Here is a 20504-nt window from a genome sequence, read left to right on the forward strand (position 1 = left end):
GATGTAACAACATCCTGCCATAACAGACTGCAAATTTATGCCTTAACTCAAGCAGCAATCTTCTCCTTCGGCATCTCCCTTTCTTTTGCAGCTTTAGCGCTGTTTCTCTGGGTTTTAAGCATGTTCTCCTATATTTTTTTCCTCAATCAACATTAAAATCTCTAGTTCCAGTGGTGCGAAATAGAGATTTCCTGTTGCCTGTTGTCGTGGTATTAGTCTAATCAGAGCTCGACCGATAATGTCTCTTCATACTTGTTACGCACATGCTGAACTCTGTGTGGACCTACTCAGAGTTGATTAAACTAACTCACATCAGCTGTTGTGACACCAAAAACTCAGTTTCCAACCTCAGGTTAGACCAAATTATAGTTGATAATTTGAGTCCCAGGTTGTAAAACAGGCCTTAGGACTAGTTTGAATGTTGCCTGTAGAAAACGGAAAACTGCAATTAAAGCATATATGGAACTTTCTCAGTAAAACTATCCATCCATCCATCCATTATCTGACACGCTTGTCCCGAGTGGGGTCCCGAGGGGTGCTGGTACCTATCTCCAGCTGTCTGTGGGCGAGAGGCGGGGTACACCCTGGACAGGTCACTAATCCATCGCAGAGACAACAACCATTCATGCACTCACTCAAACCTAAGGAGAATTTAGAGAAGCCAATTAACCTAACAGTCATGTCTTTGGAAGCCGGGAGTACCCAGAGATAACCCACACATGCTCAAGGAGAACATGCTCGGGAATCGAGCCCAGAATCTTCTGGCTGCAAGGCAGCAGTGCTACCCACTGCTCCACTGAGCAGCCCCAGTAAAACTATCATTTGATAAAAAAACAGTTTATTTTCTTCTTTTATTAAAATACATTAAGAATATGAATAATGATGTATAGTGTCAAGGAAGATGAGTTTTCTCTGCTGTTATTTGTAGATCTCCTATTTCCCTCTATAGCTGCTACAGATGTATGACCTTTTGACTAATGTCTCAAATTGACTTTATGAAACCTATCAATTCTACTGGATATTTTATGTTTACCTAGCAGTGAACAGATATAAAAGGTCCCACATTAATTAGAGGACAGAATCGCTCTGTGTTGTGTGTCGAATGAGATATACAGTATATTAAGGCTGTGGCACATGTACTTTTATTTAGCTCTTGGTGGAGGCTGGCAGTAAAGCTGCTGGATATAATAAATCTCAGAGCTCTAACAGCTATATACAGGTTTCTAAGTCTTGTGCAGTTTTTTATTAAGGAACCTGGGGGGGGATCTGTTATCTTATTCGTGTTTTCTATGTATATCTACCTAGCAGCAGCTGGCTCTTCGGTAGAGAGAAGGCTGAGAGGAGGAAGGAAATGACAGCAGGATGAAATGAGTTTTAGATTTATAATCCTTTAGACGTGACCCCCATTTCCTGCAGCTTGACGTCCTAGGGAAATGTCATGTCAGACTCTTGTTGGTCAGATTGGATGGACAGGAGGGAGAGGCTTCATCACACATAACAGACACACATACTCTGCTGTTAATGTTTACTCGCACCGGCTTTAAATTACCTGTGTTTTACGTTTTTAGATCACTGATGGATGGACATACATCCCATATCTGTGTGCATTTTCAGGACTGTTTCTTTTAGTGTATCTTACTAAAGCTGTTGCTTTTTCCCTGTGCTAGAAATCTCATTCCAGTAAAATCTCCATATGAAGGGTGCATTTTGCTTCTAGGGAGATTATAGGATTATGCAATTCCATGCTATAGAGCAGGTGTAGGACTTTAAAGGGGATAATGGCACCAATTAGGTTGATTCTTACTCTTTATAAAAGCCTTCTTTGCCTCTTTAAATCCAGATGCCGTGTTCCCATTTAAAGTTGTTAGGAGCTGTTCATTTGCAAGAACATATTTTGCATTTAAAATTGGGAGGCATGTGGGTTGAATAACATTCTGCTAAGTTCCTGTTAATATGTCTGTTTTGTGTTTGTGGGCAGTGGTTAAAGTTACCTTTTCCTGACCAGCCAGCCTGCTGAAAAAGAGTGAAGGAAAATGTTTATTGCCAGTCTGTCAGCATTGCTCTGCCTCACTGTGGGAGCAGCTAAAGACCTGCTGCAGACAAATGTGCAGCAATGAGCTCACTGAGCCTGCTACACTCCAGTCATTAACATGGGGAGTCACGCTCCTTCCTTTATACACCAATCATAGCTTTGCCGTTTCTGTCTGTTACAGGAACCTGACCTAACATTTTATATATATCGGTCTTCCATTAGCAGAACAAATCACAATAAGAACACTTCAGTGTGAAATGCCATGATTGTCCTGTACAGCTATAAAAGTAAATATAAACTCACTTCATTTTACCATTTGTCTTTTAAAACCATCTTCCTTTAAGAATGAGAAAGGAGAGGCACTCCTTGGGCTTTGATATCATCACGATATCCAGGAAATAAACCTTTATTGCTAAAGACAAACTTGGTGAGGGCAATCATTTATTCTCTGCAGTTTAAAAAATGTTCAGTTTAATTCATTTATCTTTTTTGGGCTTAACAACTAAGGATTTAATTTCATATTTTATCTATAATTCCACTAAATATATTTGATAACAGAGCAGCTTTTATGATTTCTTTTCTGCAAAATGGATTTTCATCTTATGGGATTTTGAGGGTTCCCTTATCTTTCTTTGTCAGCAAGATCTCTCACTTTAGAAATTGTTTAATAAAGACAGGGCATGCATGCCTTGTCTATAAGCATGCATTGATTTCACCTCCTGGTTACTCATTCCTTTAATCTCTGCATCTGTTTCCTGGCTCAGGCTCACCTGGAGGTGATGTTCAGGGAAGGTTTTACCTGCTGCTGTCTGATTTGGGATGAGACCCAGTTTTCTATCATGCTGCCTGAAATCTTCAGAGATTTCATATTCTCTCTCATATATCGCTCTCTGTCTGGGTTGTTTGTTTTGGTGCTGAAGATAAAATCTCTGATGCCTCATATCCGATCAAACTGAGCTTTTACACAACTAATATGATTTTTATCTTAATACAGCAGGATTTGGAGTCGCCAGGAAGGGTCTTCCAGCTGTTATTTTAAACCTCTAAAAAACCTCTACATATACAAATCAGAGACTGAAAGTAAAAGTTTGTTTTTAAGATTAACAGGAAAGAAAATAAGATGTTTGAGTTTCGATCTGAGTTTAGTTGTTGAGACACATTTCTGTTCTGATTATTGGTTTGTTGTTTGTGCTGCAGAGAGAGATGAAGGACCAGCTGGCTTCGCTGCAGGACAGTGAGAAGGGACACACCGAGGCCCTCCATCTCCTACAGAGACAGCTTACAGAGACCAAGGTAATCTAATCATTTTTTATACAGCGCTGGACCTGTAGCAGAAAACCTACAGGACCAGCAGATAATCAATATCACTATGCGTAAACCCAGCGGCTCCAAGTTACTTTTCTCTTATTCTTTCTCAATCTAAGGTTAAAACTCTACTGCTGTTTTAATCATTGGTAAATGATATAGAAATGGATATTATGTAAGATCTGCCTTTTAGCCACTGATACCAACTGTTGCTTTTGTATGAGGTCTGACCTGCTGCTTTCAGTTTTCTCACTTAAACCTGTAATACATTGGTAATCTCGCTGCCAAAGAAGAAAAAAGAATATTGACCTTAAAAGCAAAAGTTCTGCTCCAGGTCACATAATGTAGGTACAAATCAATAAAAAATCAAATCAATCAGAAATTGGAAGGTTTAAGCTCATTTTGAGCACATGACCATAACCAGAGCACACTGAGAAATCAGTCTGTTATGCAGGGGATACACTGTACGATTTTTTTGCCCTTTTTGGGCTTGAAAGAATTTTTCGATCGGCCCGACTTTCAGCCTGTTCGTGCGTGGTGTAGTGTAGGGTAACAAGGGGCCATTAGCCTTTCACAACCACCTCCCGATCAGGAATCGTAAGGTCGGGAGAAAATCGAAAACAAAAATTCAGTCGGCCATCGTTAGGTTGCATCAGAGCGTTGGGCCGCACAGTGTGTGAACATACATTGTTAGCTGTGAACTTTTAAACCCTGCTGTTTCGTCGTACAGTTTGAGCTGTCGCTGAGTACAACAATTGAAAATATCGCACAGTGTATGCCCGGCTGTCGATGCTGTTTCTGGGTAAAGGTTAGCTGTTTTAAGGATCCTTGATCAGTAAAATTAAGGTGTAAGAACTTTTTAGAAATAAACTATTTACTACAACCTGGTGAAACATGTCTGTTCATTCAGGCTGTGAGAGAGTTGGAGCCTTGAATCAGATAGCAGGAGTACTGAGCAGAGTACAGCCAAGGAGTTCTGCTGTTTTTTTTCTTTCTTTTTTTTTTCTTTTTTTCATCCGTCTGGTTTTGGAAATCTTGGTCTGAAATCAACCACAAAACCAATTGTTATTTCTCTGTTCCTAACCTTTATCTGAACTTTGTTATAACAGCCTGTTTTTTGAGACCAAATAAAGTGTGAGCTTTCGGGTTTGATGACTCACTGGCCAGTGCTCGCAATTGGGCAATTTCTATCATCAGCCGCCTGATCGGTACATCAGTGCTGCTATTCAGACTTAAAATATGTTTTTACTTTGGTTAGAGAGCTGCTAACAGCTGGTGTTTATTAATCAATCCTGATTTAAATCACATCACGGTCATGGGTACTTATTGACTCTGGCTTCATTAGGCATTGATGGATCTGGAACACTAAAGCACAAACATTCAGCAGCACGAGCGTGAATGTGAATAGGCTTTATTTGTTTTATAAAACTTTAGAGTTGGTTACACAGGCAGGCTTCATGCTTGGTCGCCTCAAGTGGTCAGCAAATGCAAAGGAACTTCAAAGAGTAACTCCATCTGCTGCTTCAGAAGGAGAGTCAGTGCAAGACCACATTACTTTGCACAGCAGAATAAATTCAAGTTCATAAGATTTTTAAATAAAAAAATGTACCCCAAAAAATTTAGGCTGATAGAGCACATCAAATTTATTTATACTCTCTGTTGCACCTGTGTCTTCTTTTTTGCCTCTATTTAAGCTCACTCCTATTTCTTTGGATCCTTTCTCCATATTGGAAGGCAATGTTTCTATAAACCATTAAAATGAAAGTTGTCATATTGACATGGGTCATCAGACCTGATTGGCCTATGCACCGGCACGCCGATGATGCTGCATTTTATTGGTTAGGGGAAAAAAAACCTCTGGCATTCTTCAGAACATGGAGCCCTGTCTTAAAAGGTTGCTCTCTGTCTCTTATCCCAGTGGAAGTGCATGTGTTTATCTGCATGACAGCACACTCAAGGTGAGTCTGAGTCAATGAGTCTGAAGGGCTGGGGGGAGTCCTCAACCAGACATGTTTCTCACGTATACATGAAAATAAAGAGGTAAGCTAGTCTAAAAACAGTTTCCACTGCAGCCTTCTGGCCTAATTTCAGAGTATTTTTTGACAATCAGCCGTGGGCCTTAAGTGCCCTGGACAGATTCCCGGGAAAAGATGCCTAGATGTCAGTCAAAGTGCTGATTAGCTCATAAAAAATGTGTGCAGTCAACTAAATTCAGCTTACAGGCAGCTTGGAAGCAAGATTAATTGCTGTGAGATTTGTGAAATTGCAAACTCCTGAAAACACATTTTGCCAGGTACCAATAGATGTGTTAGCCTCAAGTACTGATATGTTTTGAACCAATGAAATGCAGTGCAGCATATGATGTCAACCAGAAGCCTAAAGCAAAACAAACATGGCTGCACCTGTGGATATAACAGTGGAATGCGCCATTCAGTCTTTTATCTGGAATAACCTCTATATTATTTATTTTTTTGAAAAACAAGCCAAAAGAAACAATTTGATTTGTGGCTTTTTGGTTGGCAAAGATGTTTGCCCGTTCCTCCCTACCGGATTTCGTATGTTTATCAGTTACCTCCGCTAGTTGTAAAACAAATCTGGAATGTGATGTGTCACCACTGTTAATGCTGCTATGATTGGCTAAAAGCTGATGTGGGAGGCAGTTTCCACTTGGTGATTTACCCAATCAGCTCGAAGAACTGTAGTGAATGTCCCTCCCTTTTGTAAACACTTTCCACAGGAGCCTTTCCAGATAGATTCTGTGTAGATAATCAATCTGGCTTATGCCATGTTAAATTTCAACATAGTGGTCACAGCCTTCAGTTTAGCAGCCCGCTCCACTGAAGTGTACCATTAAGGACTCTGGTTCTACCAACACTGAAGAATTTCATTTAGACACTGACAGATTCTGTATTACAGGTTTATTTTTTATTTTATTTAGGGGCCAGTAGCTTTACGGTATGCACTAAAAGGAAAGGTGATGTGTAATTTTTGCTGCAGGTTCCTCAGATGGTCCCAACAGCTAATTATTAGCTCGGTGTTCACAGCCTCTAAAACTCACAGCTACAGCAATAAAAAGTAAGATTCATCAGTTTCTGTCTGATGGGATACATTAAATGTCCCACTGTGAGAGTTGAACCCTGAGCTCATTCTACAAAAAAATAAAAAAACTAGGCTGATCAAATTGAAATCATGAATCAAAGAGGAGGTGAAAATATATTATTGAGCCGTAAACGTTGGACTGACCCTTTCAATGACCCACACCCTCCTATAAAGAGACACTCTTCTCTTTCTCCTCTGTTACGACACTAAATGTTGGTTTGACTGAAGGCCGAGAAGATTTTTTATTCTTCCCATTTGTTTTTGTTTAAAGCCTCTGCATGATGTTTCTGCAAGGCTCACTTACTTGTCCAGCCTTTGCAGACTCTTGCAGGTGATGGCCGTTTTATTGACTTTCTCCAGCTGCCTGATATAGGTCTTCTAGCTCACTAGAAATGAGCTGATCTCATTAGTTTCACATCCATTTGAAGAGAGTGCTGTTCCTGGAAATGGGCCACACTGACGGCATTGATCTTTGATGCATCTATGAAGCTGATCATGAAATGACCCCTGCCTTCTGCTTTGTATTTTCTTCAGAGAGCTGAGATGATGCCATTTTACTTATGTCATTCTCAGACCGACAGTGATGCATATATTTTATATAAAGCCCTGCTTCTCTTTATTTGATGATTTTTTAGCTCAAATGGTTTCTTTAATTTTAACCTTAAAGGTTGTGCTGTAAAGGGCTGCAGATTCGATATACCCTCAGCATCACTTGATGTCGTGCCTCCAAGGAAAATGTGCAGCATGACGCCTCAAAGTTTGTTCACACCGAGCAGACTTTGGGCGTCAAAAAGGCATCCAACACCTAAACTTGGACGCTTGTACACATTAAAGTCAGACTTTTTTGATGCTCTTGACGTGCCTCGAACACAGTGCACCGACACCTCTGACTCGCATCTGGAGGTTTTTCCTTCTTGTTTTACTTTGCCCTTCTCATCTGTACAATGGCAGATGCAATCAAGATAGGGGCTAGGCTTAATTTACTTCAAGGATTGGGGAAAAAAATAAGTTTTGACATGTTTTTAATGCAAGAAAGTACATCCCTCAAAAAAATGATCCGTGGAGTCAGTTCATCACAGTTGTGATCCTACTTTATTCTGTTGTTCTGAGCAGCAGACCCCAGCATATAGGCGGACTGTAGTTGAAATCCCGAGTGACAGCTCTACTGCTGCAGCTCTTCAGCAAAGGAAAGTCGCTATTGCATTTTCCTATTTTGTGATGCTTGATCAGCCTCAGGAGAAGCTTATTAAAAAATGATTAAAGTGCTCTAAATATGTCCAAAAACTATTTATGATATCTATGAAATTTTATAGATTTCATCTGTGCAAGAGGAGAAATCAAGGCTTTGATGCAATGCAATAGCTACTGGATCAGCTATGCTGATTGGTTTCCCACTCCAGCATCTGCCTCTTGGAATGCGCTCAATGCCTAAACACTAAAACGCTTCAAGAGCGACGCACCTTGACCCACGTCCATCATAGACATCGCATGTACACTGAACGCCCCACTCAAAATCCCTTCGGAATGAACCCCACCATAATGGCTGCAGACACCCACTAGGTCCCACTGGGCCCAGTGGACCCGAACAGCAAACATGTCTGTGTGATTGATGGCTGCTCAGCTGCATCCCTCCACCCCATCAGTTAAACTTTAACTAGGTAGGAGATCTTTGGCTCGCTTTGACTCAGCATTACAACAAAGCCCCACAGGAAGTTAGTGTCTGCACTGCCCAGCAGTAACAGCTCTGATGTTTAAAGGATGAAACAGTTTGTGATATTTGGTTAAGACTTAATGGAAAAACTCACCATAATGTAATCTGTATAATAAATAATAAAATACTTTATTTCTATTCTATTGCAATTTATTGAGATATGCCTGTATATATATATATACGCAAATTTTTTTGAAGGCCTATTTTTGGGCTTTTTAATTCTCAGTACTAAGATAATTTCTTTTGATGAATATCTCATCGTTGTCTTCTAAAGCTATGAATCCTCTTCTTATTCTGTTTGTCTTCTTCTGGTTTGGTTTAAACTACTGTGATTTTTTTTATGGATTTAGCTGCTTAGTCTCCCCACTGGTCCTCCCACCCAGCTTGGCCTCAGTAATGGTTCTTGTTTTACACTCCTCCTCTACTCCTGTATTGTCTGATACGCCTTATTTTAAGGTTAGACGCTTCTGTGCACTAATGCTCCCAAGAGCCTCTTAAAATCAATACATCTAAGTGCTGAATCAATTAATTGCTGTTTATGTAATATTAGCAGAGATTAGAGTCCTATTAACACTCTTGATTTATTCATCCCTGTTCATCCATTATGACCTAAATTCTCAACAAAGAGGCAAACTACTTTGGGGAAGTCTGTATTGAAGCATTTATCTTTTAGCCTCATAACATTTAGTTTTTCTAACCAGGAAATCTTTTGCCTCTTTTTTTGTCAGTCTTCAGCCAAAAGTCTTCGTGCAACAATCGGTGACGCATTTGAGCGGCTTCACCGTTTCCTCAGAGAGCGCCAGAAGAGCATGCTGGAGGAGCTGGAGATGGACACGGCCCGTAAGCTGACTGACATCGAGCACAAGATCCAGTGCTACAGCCAGCAGCTGCGCGACGTCAAGGAGGGCATCCAGATCCTGCAGGAGCGCCTCAGTGAGACGGGCCGCCATGACTTCCTGGAGGGGGTGTCCATCACATCAGAGAGGTGTGTTTGTGTATGGGTGTGACCAGCACCTTCTCAGACTCAGAAATCGACATGCTGAAGCATTTACATTTCTGAGAACATTAGTGAATTAATTTAAATAATTCCTTCAGAAAGAGTTCAGCATTGTGAAAAGGCTGCTGACGAGTCAGAGAAAGTAGAGATTTGAGCAACAGCAGCAGCTAATCCCTGAACAGATGGTTCTTTTGGGCTGAATTAGACCAGCTGTAATGTCTAATCAGGAGGTGGATGATGAGGACTTACTCACTTTAATATCTTAAGGCAGAAAAAAAGTTAAATAATCAAGATTAAAGAGCAGGACATTAAAGGTTTTATTAAAATTTATAGTGTTTGAATAAAATGTTCTAAAATTAGACTTACAATATTGAACATCATTTATTAAAACCAGGATAACTTTGGTGAAGAGGTGAAAGAATGGCTTTAGTCTAGAACACAAACCAGCGGTGTTTCTGTAATCCCATGGTAACGTCTTATTTATACAGAAGCATAAAAAAGCATATTAACAATTTTATATCGGATGACTAAGGCGTGTAAAATATAAATCATGAAATACAATTCAAGGGAGGAGTTTTTGGACAGTTTTAATTCAACCGCAGTATTCTGCCTTGTTAAAAAGCATAGAATTCTATTCATAGAATAGAATAGAAAATCCCTTTATTGCCCAACAATGGGGAAATTGTGGTATTTTTATGTTTTCTTATATTATTATTATTATTATATTCAAAATAACTAACAAAACTGAAAAACATAAGAGCTAGTAGTATTTTTATTAGAGCACTAATTATTATTTTATTATTTTTTTTTTTTTTCCCTATTTGAGATCGTAACTTTTTAACGTACAAGTAAGTTACACATAGACACACAAGTTAATAATTTTTAGCCTTCAGTTGAGGATTCTATAGGATGATTATAGTTAGGAGTTTAACAATGCATTGATCCTCATCAGTTAAATGTTTATTGATACAAAATGAAAACATCAATTCAGTCATTTTAAAGATAGGCCCTTTATTTTGAAATTCACCAGATTATGGTGATCAGGTGATTAATTATTATTAGTAGTAGGGATAATAGGGATGTCTAATAAATCTGGTGATTTATGCTCCTAATCACTGTTAGGAAAGCACAGAACGAGCAGGTACGGGGCAGCACCTCCATCAGTGTTTCTTATCTGCACTGCTGAGGGAGAAAATGATGACTGCAAATATGCTTCTCATGGTTTTGTCTGAGCTCCAACCGAGCAACTCTGATGGACTGAGGTCTGTGTGTGCCAGCTGAGAGCAGAAACGGTTTTTGATGGGCTCCTTATAACACAGAGCAATAACATGGTGAGAACTCAGCTTTTCATTAACTGGGAAAATGATTTGCTCATAGAAGAAGAAACTGGTCAACATGCAAATACTTAAGAAAATGACATTCAAAGTCTGCAAATATTTTCATTCATTTTAAACACTCATGTTCTGGAAAAGAAATCACAAAAAAAAATGTTCTGCAAAAAAATCACAGTTTGGTTTGAATTTCCTGACCTTGTTATATTCCAATTTCTAAAACATAAAGAGTGATGCATTTTTCTAATAATTTTTGACGACTACCCTTGTTTTTCAGTTCAATGTTTAGATGCAGACTTGTTGTAATATAAAAAACCTTTAGATAATTTTAGATAATTTTAATTTAATTTCTAACACCTGGACGGAGTTTCCGAATCTCTCTTTGTTTGGAACCCATTGCCATAATTTTTAGTGTTTTAGTGTTTTAGTGCCATTAATTTTTAAAGTTTAAGTTTAACATAAGTTTTAAGGAATGCATGCATCACTCTTCTCAATTTCTAAACTGTTCTAAAATGTCTAATATGAGGTTTGGAAAATTTGTATATATTTTAAATGGAAATATAATAGAACAAAATTTTATATAAACATTTAAGCCTTTTGAAGTTTAACTTTAACACAGAAAAGTGGAGGTTTAAGAATATGCCTCATGCTCTGTTTATAAACAGCCTATTCTGATATTGTTTGAACGCACTGATCAATTCAGATTGAGTTTTCCTGCTTCTTGTAATATATTTTGGAGTTACTGAGGTCATGGCTTCGTTTTTGCTTCAGTTTTCTGAGATTAGAGAATTTTTATCTCTATTGCTCAATAAGACGACTCTAAACCTAGTTTGAGCTTAATGCAGAACAGTTATCCTTGTTTTATTGTCTCTGCATGTAAAGTAGCTTACTATCCTTTATGTATTTGAAAAATATAAATGAAAATAATTTGTTCAAGCTTTGAAAGCCTGCATAACAAGAGTCTGTATTGAATTACAGATGACGACATGAATTCAGACCGTTATTGATCTGTTTTTCAGGGTTAAAGGGAAGATACATGAGACCAATCTGACATATGAGGACTTCCCAACTTCCAAGTACATGGGGCCCCTACAGTACACTATATGGAAATCACTCTTCCAGGACATTTCACCAGGTAAGAGAGCATTACTGACAGACATGAAGGTTGTCTACATAAGCAATGTTTGCTGCTTAGTTAGCCTGACTGATCGATACCATTCCCAACATGTCCTTCAATAAATATGAGATTAAACAAGAAGAGATATTAACTTTGCTCCTCAGAAACACAAGAGAATAAAGCTGTGAGTTAATTATTCAGCTGTTTGTTTTTAAACTAAAGCAGCTTTATAAAGGTCGCCTGCATGTGGCAGTCCTAATTTGTTGGATAAGCTTTGAGATTAAACAAACAACATGCTGCTTGTTAATATATTATGAGCAGACTGTTGGATTTAATCATCCCTGAGCAAGCAAGAGGGAAGTATCGCTCTGCTACTAAAAAAAGACTTATTTTGTTAGTCTTTTTGAGTTAGGAAAAAAATTAGATATTAAAACGTTTCTGATGTTTGCATATCTACACAAAATAACATTGAATATTGATAAAATTCAGGTAAGATACTAATACACATTTCTTTGTAACTGAAGAGTCGGCTCCACTCTGGATCGACCGGCTGAAGGTCAATACCTGTTGGCGGTTTAAAAGGGATCTCCTCCTGCTATAGAAGCAGGATCTGTTGGGTTTTTTTAGCAGGTAGAGAACATGTCCCCCAAGGATGATGTGAAGAGAAAACTGTAGAGGAGGAGGGCTAAGATTCTTCTGTTGCATAAGTAAAAATAGAAAAGTATATGGAAGCATCTTTTGGCCTCTTTTGCTCTACTTCCGGCAAAAACTTAAACTTTTAAGCAAAACTACGTTTTACAAAAATATATATCTCATCTAAAGTAATAACTTGTTAACATTGCTTTGGCCGAATACAACTGCGTTGTATTTTTCCAGGTTGTGCTTCTATAATAACTTCGTTGTGCAGATGTTGATAAGATGGTAATACGATAATGGATGCCATGTAATTTGGGGCTGTATTTTGAAGCTTGTATGTTCAAAAGCTCCAGATTAAGACAGACTTTCTCTTTCCGCTCAACAACGAGCCAAAGCGCACATTCAAATAAAAAATTGAAGGGCTTCAGCGGGGGATCAGCGCTCCGAATGCCTCACCCTGAGCCCAGACCCTTTTCTAATTGAAAAGCTACATGGAGAGCTGCAGCAGGAAAGGCTTTAAATAAATTTGCAAAGCAGGGTGAAATAAAACTGTAAGGTCAAGATGTGCCAGGCCTCTGCTCTATTTCCTTAAAGATCTAAGTGCTTTGATAAAATCATAAGCACATCCTTGGGCACTTTCTCAGGTGAGAGCTAGAGATGATGCTTTTGAATGTCCTGAATAGAGCAGGACTTCTTACAGTCAACTCTCTCTTATCACAGATAATTCAGCAAACACACGGGGGTTTCATACTTTTTCCTCTCTCCTAATCATTTCTTCCCTTTCTCAGCCTGCAGGGAGGCCAGGCAGTTTCTTGGCCTCACTTGACTTGCTGCTAAATGGAACAATTGGTTGTGATCCATCAGCAGCAGCAGTTGCCAGAGAGGCAACAAAGACATTCCTCCCATTATCCCTCAGCCCTGAAATTCACCGATAGGGAAGAGGGAACAACTGTCAAACCATTAGCTGGTTTTAAACCCCTCTTATGTTGAGCAGGACAATTTGAATCTGCTCTGCGTTTCTTAATTTGACCCAAACAGGCTCTCGGTGTGTGAATCTTTAATGAGTTGATTGTAACAAACACTTGAGTTGTCATTGACAGTTGAATGAGCTGTCCTCCCCTCTGGCACTTTGCCACCAAACTCGCCTCCATCTATCCTTGGCAGTGTGAATGCAGAACAGTGGTACAAGCTTCATCTTATCTGCTTCTGATTCATATGAGAGAGCAAATCCAACATATTCATAGTGCTGAATGCCTGCAACCTCAAGCGTTCATAGGTTTTGGTATGGTGATATTTTCTCAGTGAGTTCTGCCCTGAATTAGTTTTCTGTCTGACCAGTCAGGAGAGCTCAAATGGCTTCCTGTCTCATTTAGCCACTAACAACACTAATTAAAATTAGTTTTTGGCTACTGAAAAAACATAGACTGTTCTCTTAACTTCACTTAAGAGATTAATTTCAATAGTTTTAGTTTCAACAAAACCTTTTTTTTATGATTCGAAAACACCAAAAGGTAGAAAAGAAAACTGACATCTGTTGTTATAAATTTTATATATACATACATACATAACATAAAGATGAAGAAGGCCCACTTTAGGATGGGATGATAGGGGGATGTAAGTAGTGTTCCTTTCATGAACACTCTAAAAAAGGTTAATTTTGCATGCTGCTGAGTCCTTCACAAACCCTCTGTGCTCCACTGATATTTTCTCCTTACTTAACAGAATCTTTGCCAATTTATGCAACTTGTTTTGTATCTTTCTTTTATTTATTTTTTTTACGCTGTAAGGGGAATTTGTATCTCCCGTTAATATGCATGATATTGAATTGATCCGGTTTGAAGTTATCTGAAACACCTGGGGTAGCGCATCGATGTGGCAACTCTACTGCGTGTTATTGGGTAAATCGGCCAATTGGGCTCTAAACAGAGCAGCTGTTCAGGACAGCTCCCTCAGACCACCCAGTCCCTGCATTGAACCACTCTCTACCAGCTGGCAGGCGTGGCCGTGTTCACTGGAGTGTGAGCGCACGTGGCCTAGCCTGATTGCCAGTAACAGAATATGAAGCGAACAATGTTGACCAAGAGTGTTGAACGTGTATTACCGACCACATAGGCACAGAATCCAGCACTGGTTTGAGATCCAGCATTACTTGAAGAGGTTAATAAATTTATTGGCATAAGTTCACCAAATGCCATTAAACTGGTCCGGCCTCACCCAGCAACAACATCGCCCGCCCTGCTTGGATATTAGCAGAGGAAACGCTGTCCAAGTGGTGATAATTGGACATAGTCTCGCAGCAGCAGGTGCTTGCATTAAGCTTAATAACGTTACCCAGAATGCTTAAGGTGACGCTACATAGGAAGCAAAGATGAGACAGATTTGAAAAATGAAAATGGGTATACCTGATCTTAGTGTCTTGATATCACGCAGCTCTTCCCACAGGATGAGCCATCTGTCCTAACTGGGCCCTAACCTGTGTCGTTTTCCTAAATTTTGGTTGTTTCCCTTAAATAAAAATGTTCAACAGGGGAAAAGAAAGAAGCATTAGATCTGTTCTCATTATTGTGTATACATCTTAGAAGATCTGCAGAAAGGATCTTTGAAGTAAAAGTGGTTTCAGTTTCTTTAAATGCAGACTGGTTTTCTCTAAACTGGACTGTTCTGCTCTTCGTTTGTGTGAAAGCTTTAATTTGTTTTAGAAGGTAATTTTGATCTGTACCATCTCTTTAAGCTATCATTACGCCCCTGGTAGTGCTCTACCGTGTCTTACATCAGGGAAGCCATGCTTGCATGAAGCTCCACTGGGAGCAAACCCTTGATAAAACAGAACTACAGAGACTTGAACGTCCTACAGCGCTGTGAACTGAAACTGCTACTCCCTAGCCTATAATTACTGTCTTTCTGTTGCTTTCATTCCTGGCGTAGGTTGATTTTGCTGAAACTGAGATGCCCTGTAGGACGCTTTACTTTGAAGCCTATGAGGACAGATACATGGTGCAATTGGTCATATGAATGCAGCTGCTGTGAAATAATATTTTGTGTCTCAAGTGTGCAGCTGTAATCGGCGGGAACATTTTGCACTGTGGACACACCCATTTAGTAAATTTTCTTAGCATCTTTAGTAAATTTACCAATCAACTCACATGATTCTGTTAACATCGCATTGGCTCTACTTCAGATAACATGGGTGCTTTTATCCAAGTCATAAGGGCAATGCTGATAGGCAATACAATTTATTTTAAATTCCATTATTAGCATACGTTAGCTGACCCCAGAACAGAGGGGAACAATGACCAAAGCTGGTGAAGGACAAAATAAACATTTGGAATATAGAGAAATAACTTTTGTTGTGCATTTGAAATTATTATAAAAGGCAGAACGTTTTATATACAATTTGCTCTTAAATTCATTGCATTATATGTTTAGAAATATAATATTTGTAGGGCCTTGTCTTAATTACTGCTGTAAGAAGGTTATTTTTTCAGATTAATTTACCAATAATCAATTAATCATTTCAGTTTAGGAATGTCTTCAACTTAAATTTAGGTTGAAGGGTTTTATGGAGATTTATCCAGTGAAGAGGAGGAAGTGAGGAAAGTTGCAGCTTGGAGACCGAACATACCAGCATCATACCCTGATATTTAAAAACTTTCTGAGCCCAGTGTTCCCAGAAGGCATCACAATTAAATACTTAACCCTTGTGACTTAAAGTAATTTGAAACATTGAAAGTCTGAAAGCATCCCAGTACTGACCAGGGTTTAGCTAGACTACAGTATAGTAGCTTTATGTTAAACATTAGTTTGATGGCATCTGCTATCAGATCTTCTCTCCTTTATTCTTTTAAGAAGGAAAAGCACTTTTATTTATTTTCCACATTTAAAGACCTTGACATGTTACCGTAATTTTCGGACTATAAGCCGCAACTTTTTCCCCATTTTTCGACCTTGCCGCTTATATAACAATGCGGCTTATCTATGGACTTTTACAGCTAACGGCCACTAGGGTAATACCTAAATCTATGGATTTTACCATCCACCATGTTGACATCACATTTGCTTCAACACGCAAGTACGGTAGCCGTGCGCGGGGGAATGCGAAGGTCCTCCGGATGCAGACTTCTACTGCAAGTGGTACGAGACAGAACGACAGCAAGAAAGACGGACATTAAACATAAAAAACCTGCGGCTTACAGTCCGGTGCGGCTTGTATATGTACAAATCATGCAATTTAGCTTCTGAGGCTTATATCCAGGTGCTGCTAATTGTCCGAAAATTACGGTAAGTACATTGTGGTAGCATAGAGAACATACAAATAAAGAGAATAAAAATGAATAACTAAAATAAGACTATTACTTAAAATGTAAAGAAAACTTGGACTGAAAATGTAACTAAAGATTAAATAGTACAAAGGCAACAATAAATATGTTTTTAATCTCAATTTAAAGCAACTCATGGTTCGGTGTTTCAACAGTTTTCTGTGGGTTTATTTGAGATTAGTTGGCATAACAACTTAAAGCTGCCTCTCCACACTGTGTTCTGAGTATTAAGAGTGCAAAAAGTCACTCTTTAGTTTATTATATACATACCATAAGTGCGATGAGAAAATCAAAACTATAGGGCAGTTATGCAATGAACAAAGCTCAAATGATGCCGAGGTAAACGATTAAATATTGAATGGCTGAACAAGGGCTGAATAGAGGTAGATGATGCACAGGAATCCATGCTTTGAATGGATCTACACCGGCTCTACACATGGTCTTTATATCCCCTGAAAGAGACATGTTGCCAGCAGAAAGGCTCTTATTGCTGATCTAGAATAACAATTTGTAATCTACAAGTTGACTCACAGATAGCTCACTTTATCTCTGGTTGACAGTAGTAGCTTCATGTTTATTTCAAGTCGGTTTTTAATAGATTCTGGTTCTGTTTCTTTTAGAGAAATGCATTTAAACATATCTCACCCACTATACAATGGTTTATAATGATTCATGTTACCTAGTTTCAAGCATAGCATTTTTTCTGCCTCTGAAATCTGACATGAAACCTTGGAACAACTAGTCTTCTTTTATCCCTCTCACTTAACAGTGCCTGCAGCCTTGACCCTTGACCCCATCACGGCTCACCAAAGACTGATCCTCTCAGACGACTGCACCATCGTGGCCTATGGGAACCTCCACCCACAGCCTCTGCAGGACTCCATCAGGCGCTTCGATGTGGAGGTGTCCGTCCTGGGAGCCGAGGGCTTCATGTCGGGCGTCCATTACTGGGAGGTGATGGTGTCCGAGAAGACGCAGTGGATGATCGGCGTCGCCAACGAGACCGTGAGCTGCAAGGGCAGCATCCAGATCCAGCCGAGTCGTGGCTTCTATTGCATCGTCATGCACGACGGCAACCAGTACAGCGCCTGCACTGAGCCCTGGACCCGCCTTAATGTCAAGAGCAAGCTGGAGAAGGTGGGGGTGTTCCTGGATTACCCCAAAGGCCTGCTGATCTTCTACAACGCGGACGACATGTCCTGGCTCTACACATACCGGGAGAAATTCACCTCCAAGGTCTTTCCTTATTTCAGCCCCGGCCAGAGCCATGCTAACGGGAAGAACGTGCAGCCGCTGCGGATCAACACGGTGCGCCTTTAATAGCAACTCGCAGTTGTTGTAGACGACCAAATGATAAATAAATTATAGGAGACAGGAAAAAAAAGGATATATTTAAAAATGTTTAATCGGGTGTTTAAATAGTTCCCTTGAGTTCTGTCAAGAGTCATGCTTACACTACTCTAAGAAATGTTTATTTTTAAAAAACCGTAAAGTCATCGTTTGCACTTGGACCTCATTTAGCATCTTTTTAGTAACTGATGACACTTCAAGAGACAAAGAACATTCCTCTTTGATTACTTGTCCGAGGCTCACCCTGCACACTCCCAGGTGGCCCCGCTCTCACTGCAAACTCATATCTAACCTGTCACCTGTTTGTCTGCAAACAAGTGCACAGTGAAGTTCTACAACTGGCTTCACTTCCTGTGCAGGATGTGATTGACACCACTCCTGTCAGCTTTTGTTCCTCTATTTTTTCCAGACTGGTTCTCTAATGTCAAGTGTGTTGGTGTCATGGGGTTATTACTGTTTTATAATCACGTTTATAAGTTAATATGTTGATTTTGGCTTAAAAGAGCCTTACTTAAAAAAAAAAATGGCATCAATTTATGTCTTAGACCTATAAGTTTCTTTCTCTGGTCACTTTCTGTACAGTCTGTCTTTGTGAAGAAAACCTGTGTGTTCTGTCCACTTTATTTCTAAATACTTCAGTGAGTGAAATAGCTCTTGGAGCAGTGCCTTGCAAAAGTATTCGCACTTATACATTTTTCATATTTTCAACACAATGTAAACACAGACTTATAGAGGGAATAAATGATATATGGTTAATGAAATTCCTTTTAAATAAAAATCTGAAAAGGGTGGTATGCATTTACAGGGGGGCCTTCCAAGTCAGTTAATTTGTGAGTTCTTTGCAAAATGGGTCAAACTTATTATATGTATCAGATTATAGGTATCAGATTAAATGGGGCTAAATACAAATGTATGCTGCAATTCCCTGATTTTAGATGTGAAAGCTTTCAGTCTACTGCCAGATCACTATATTCACCACTTTCTTTAGTTATATCAATAAAACATAGTGGCAGTTACTTTATTTGAGGGATGTGAATACTTTTGTAAGGCTCCGCGTTCTGTTTGTGCATTTAAAGGTTAGGTCATTGTTTGGGAGTATGCTGCTGTTGGTGGACCAAGGACCTTTTAGTTTTGTATATAAGGTATAAATGTGGAAAAAAGGAATAATCCTCCAGTGGAGCTGGTTCGTATTTAAGTTCCTCTTTCTTAACACCGTCCACTCGTCTTTGTTTCTTCATCTTGTCTTCATATAAAATGAATATTAAATTAAGTAAATGTTGAATCTTGTCGTCTTTAGATGTGAGAAAACTACAGAGAACAGATGTTCTCTTACTTTAATTTGACTCGTGAATTAAGATTGAGGATAAGTGGAAGGTTGTGCACTGTTGCATAATAAGAATCCAAAATAATTCCTGCGATGCTCGGCCGTGTCCCTCTGTGTCCAACATGCCTCAAGTGCTCTTGTATCATCATTAGTCACACAAAAGTCCTGCTGAAAGAGTCTCTCAGCAAAGCCAGACTACTGAGAGGAGTGTTTGGGATCATGTTGTGGGGGCTTGGATCCATTTCTGCCACCTGGCACATCTGTGGTCTCAAATCCAACTTGGCTAGTGGTTAATGAAGCTGAAAACCCATAAAATGGCCAAAAAGTCTTAATAATTTAATGAAATACTTTAAGAAAAGTTTGATCTGAATTGACATATAGGATGAAAACAAAAGCAACAGCCTTTCCTTTGCCACTGTACCCTTTTTTTTTTTTTTTTTTGCATTTGTGCGTGTGATGTCTTTGTCCGTTAAGTGAAATGTGGGCAGTGCCCTCTATTTGATAGGAAAGGATTCAGGTATGTGGCGTAGGATGCAAACCAAACTGCGAGTCAGTGGCTGCTTTAACACGCACAGATCTGCAGGAGCCTGCAAAGATTCAGAAGTTATGAGTCATTATGCAGAGCACCAGCTGGATCTGCTCAACACCTAAAGAAGCCCACTTTCAAGGTTCATTTTCTAAGGTTTTATGGTAAAGATCCAGACAGTATGGATAGTTTTCACTTATCTCCTCTGATCTGTTGGTCTAAAGTCATCTTTTAAAAGTGAATCTCGACATGCAGAATATTTGACTCCAGTTTGCTGTTCTTCTTTCAGATGGAATATAATGAGTAATGTGAGGCGGTGTTGGGATATTATATATTCTGCTTATAACTATGACACTTTATATGGATATTATGAAGATTGTGTCTTTAGACGATGGCCTCCACACACCTATCATTGTGTAAAAAAACTCCAACAAGCTTTTGCTGCTGGAGGATTGTGGGAAATGTTTTAATGTACAATAAACTGCTGTTAAAACCTCACAGCGTCTTCGCCGTCTTCATTAAAATAATGGTGCTGCAGGGCTGTGCTTTGCTTTGGGATAAGGTGAGGGGGAGTAAAGTGAGACTCCTGTCTGATTGGTGGATCATAAATCACACCTTTTGATTGAAGTATGCCGACTCATCCACAAAATGTTTTTATATATATATTTTTTTTTAGCAAATAATGTTTAGATCCGTTTTTACTCATTTATAAGAAGGCAGCAGTCTGAGTTGTCAGCTGTAAAAGAGGAAAGCAGCAGAG

At 39.2% G+C, this 20504-nt stretch overlaps 1 protein-coding gene across 1 annotated transcript in view; it reads left to right on the top strand.

Moving 5' to 3' along the window:
• Positions 1–20242, top strand: part of trim62.1 (tripartite motif containing 62, tandem duplicate 1) — a 48631-nt gene extending 28389 nt beyond the window's left edge. The window contains exons 2-5 of the mRNA XM_038269359.1: positions 3230–3325; positions 8876–9132; positions 11495–11610; positions 17314–20242. Coding sequence (XP_038125287.1) covers positions 3230–3325; positions 8876–9132; positions 11495–11610; positions 17314–17864 — 1020 coding nt within the window. The 3' untranslated portion in view covers positions 17865–20242. The remainder of the gene's footprint in view (positions 1–3229; positions 3326–8875; positions 9133–11494; positions 11611–17313) is intronic.
• The last annotated feature ends 262 nt before the right edge of the window (positions 20243–20504 follow it).

The sequence above is a fragment of the Cyprinodon tularosa genome, unplaced genomic scaffold (assembly GCF_016077235.1).
Source record: "Cyprinodon tularosa strain WSP-4 unplaced genomic scaffold, ASM1607723v1 ctg729, whole genome shotgun sequence".
Lineage (NCBI taxonomy): Eukaryota > Metazoa > Chordata > Actinopteri > Cyprinodontiformes > Cyprinodontidae > Cyprinodon > Cyprinodon tularosa.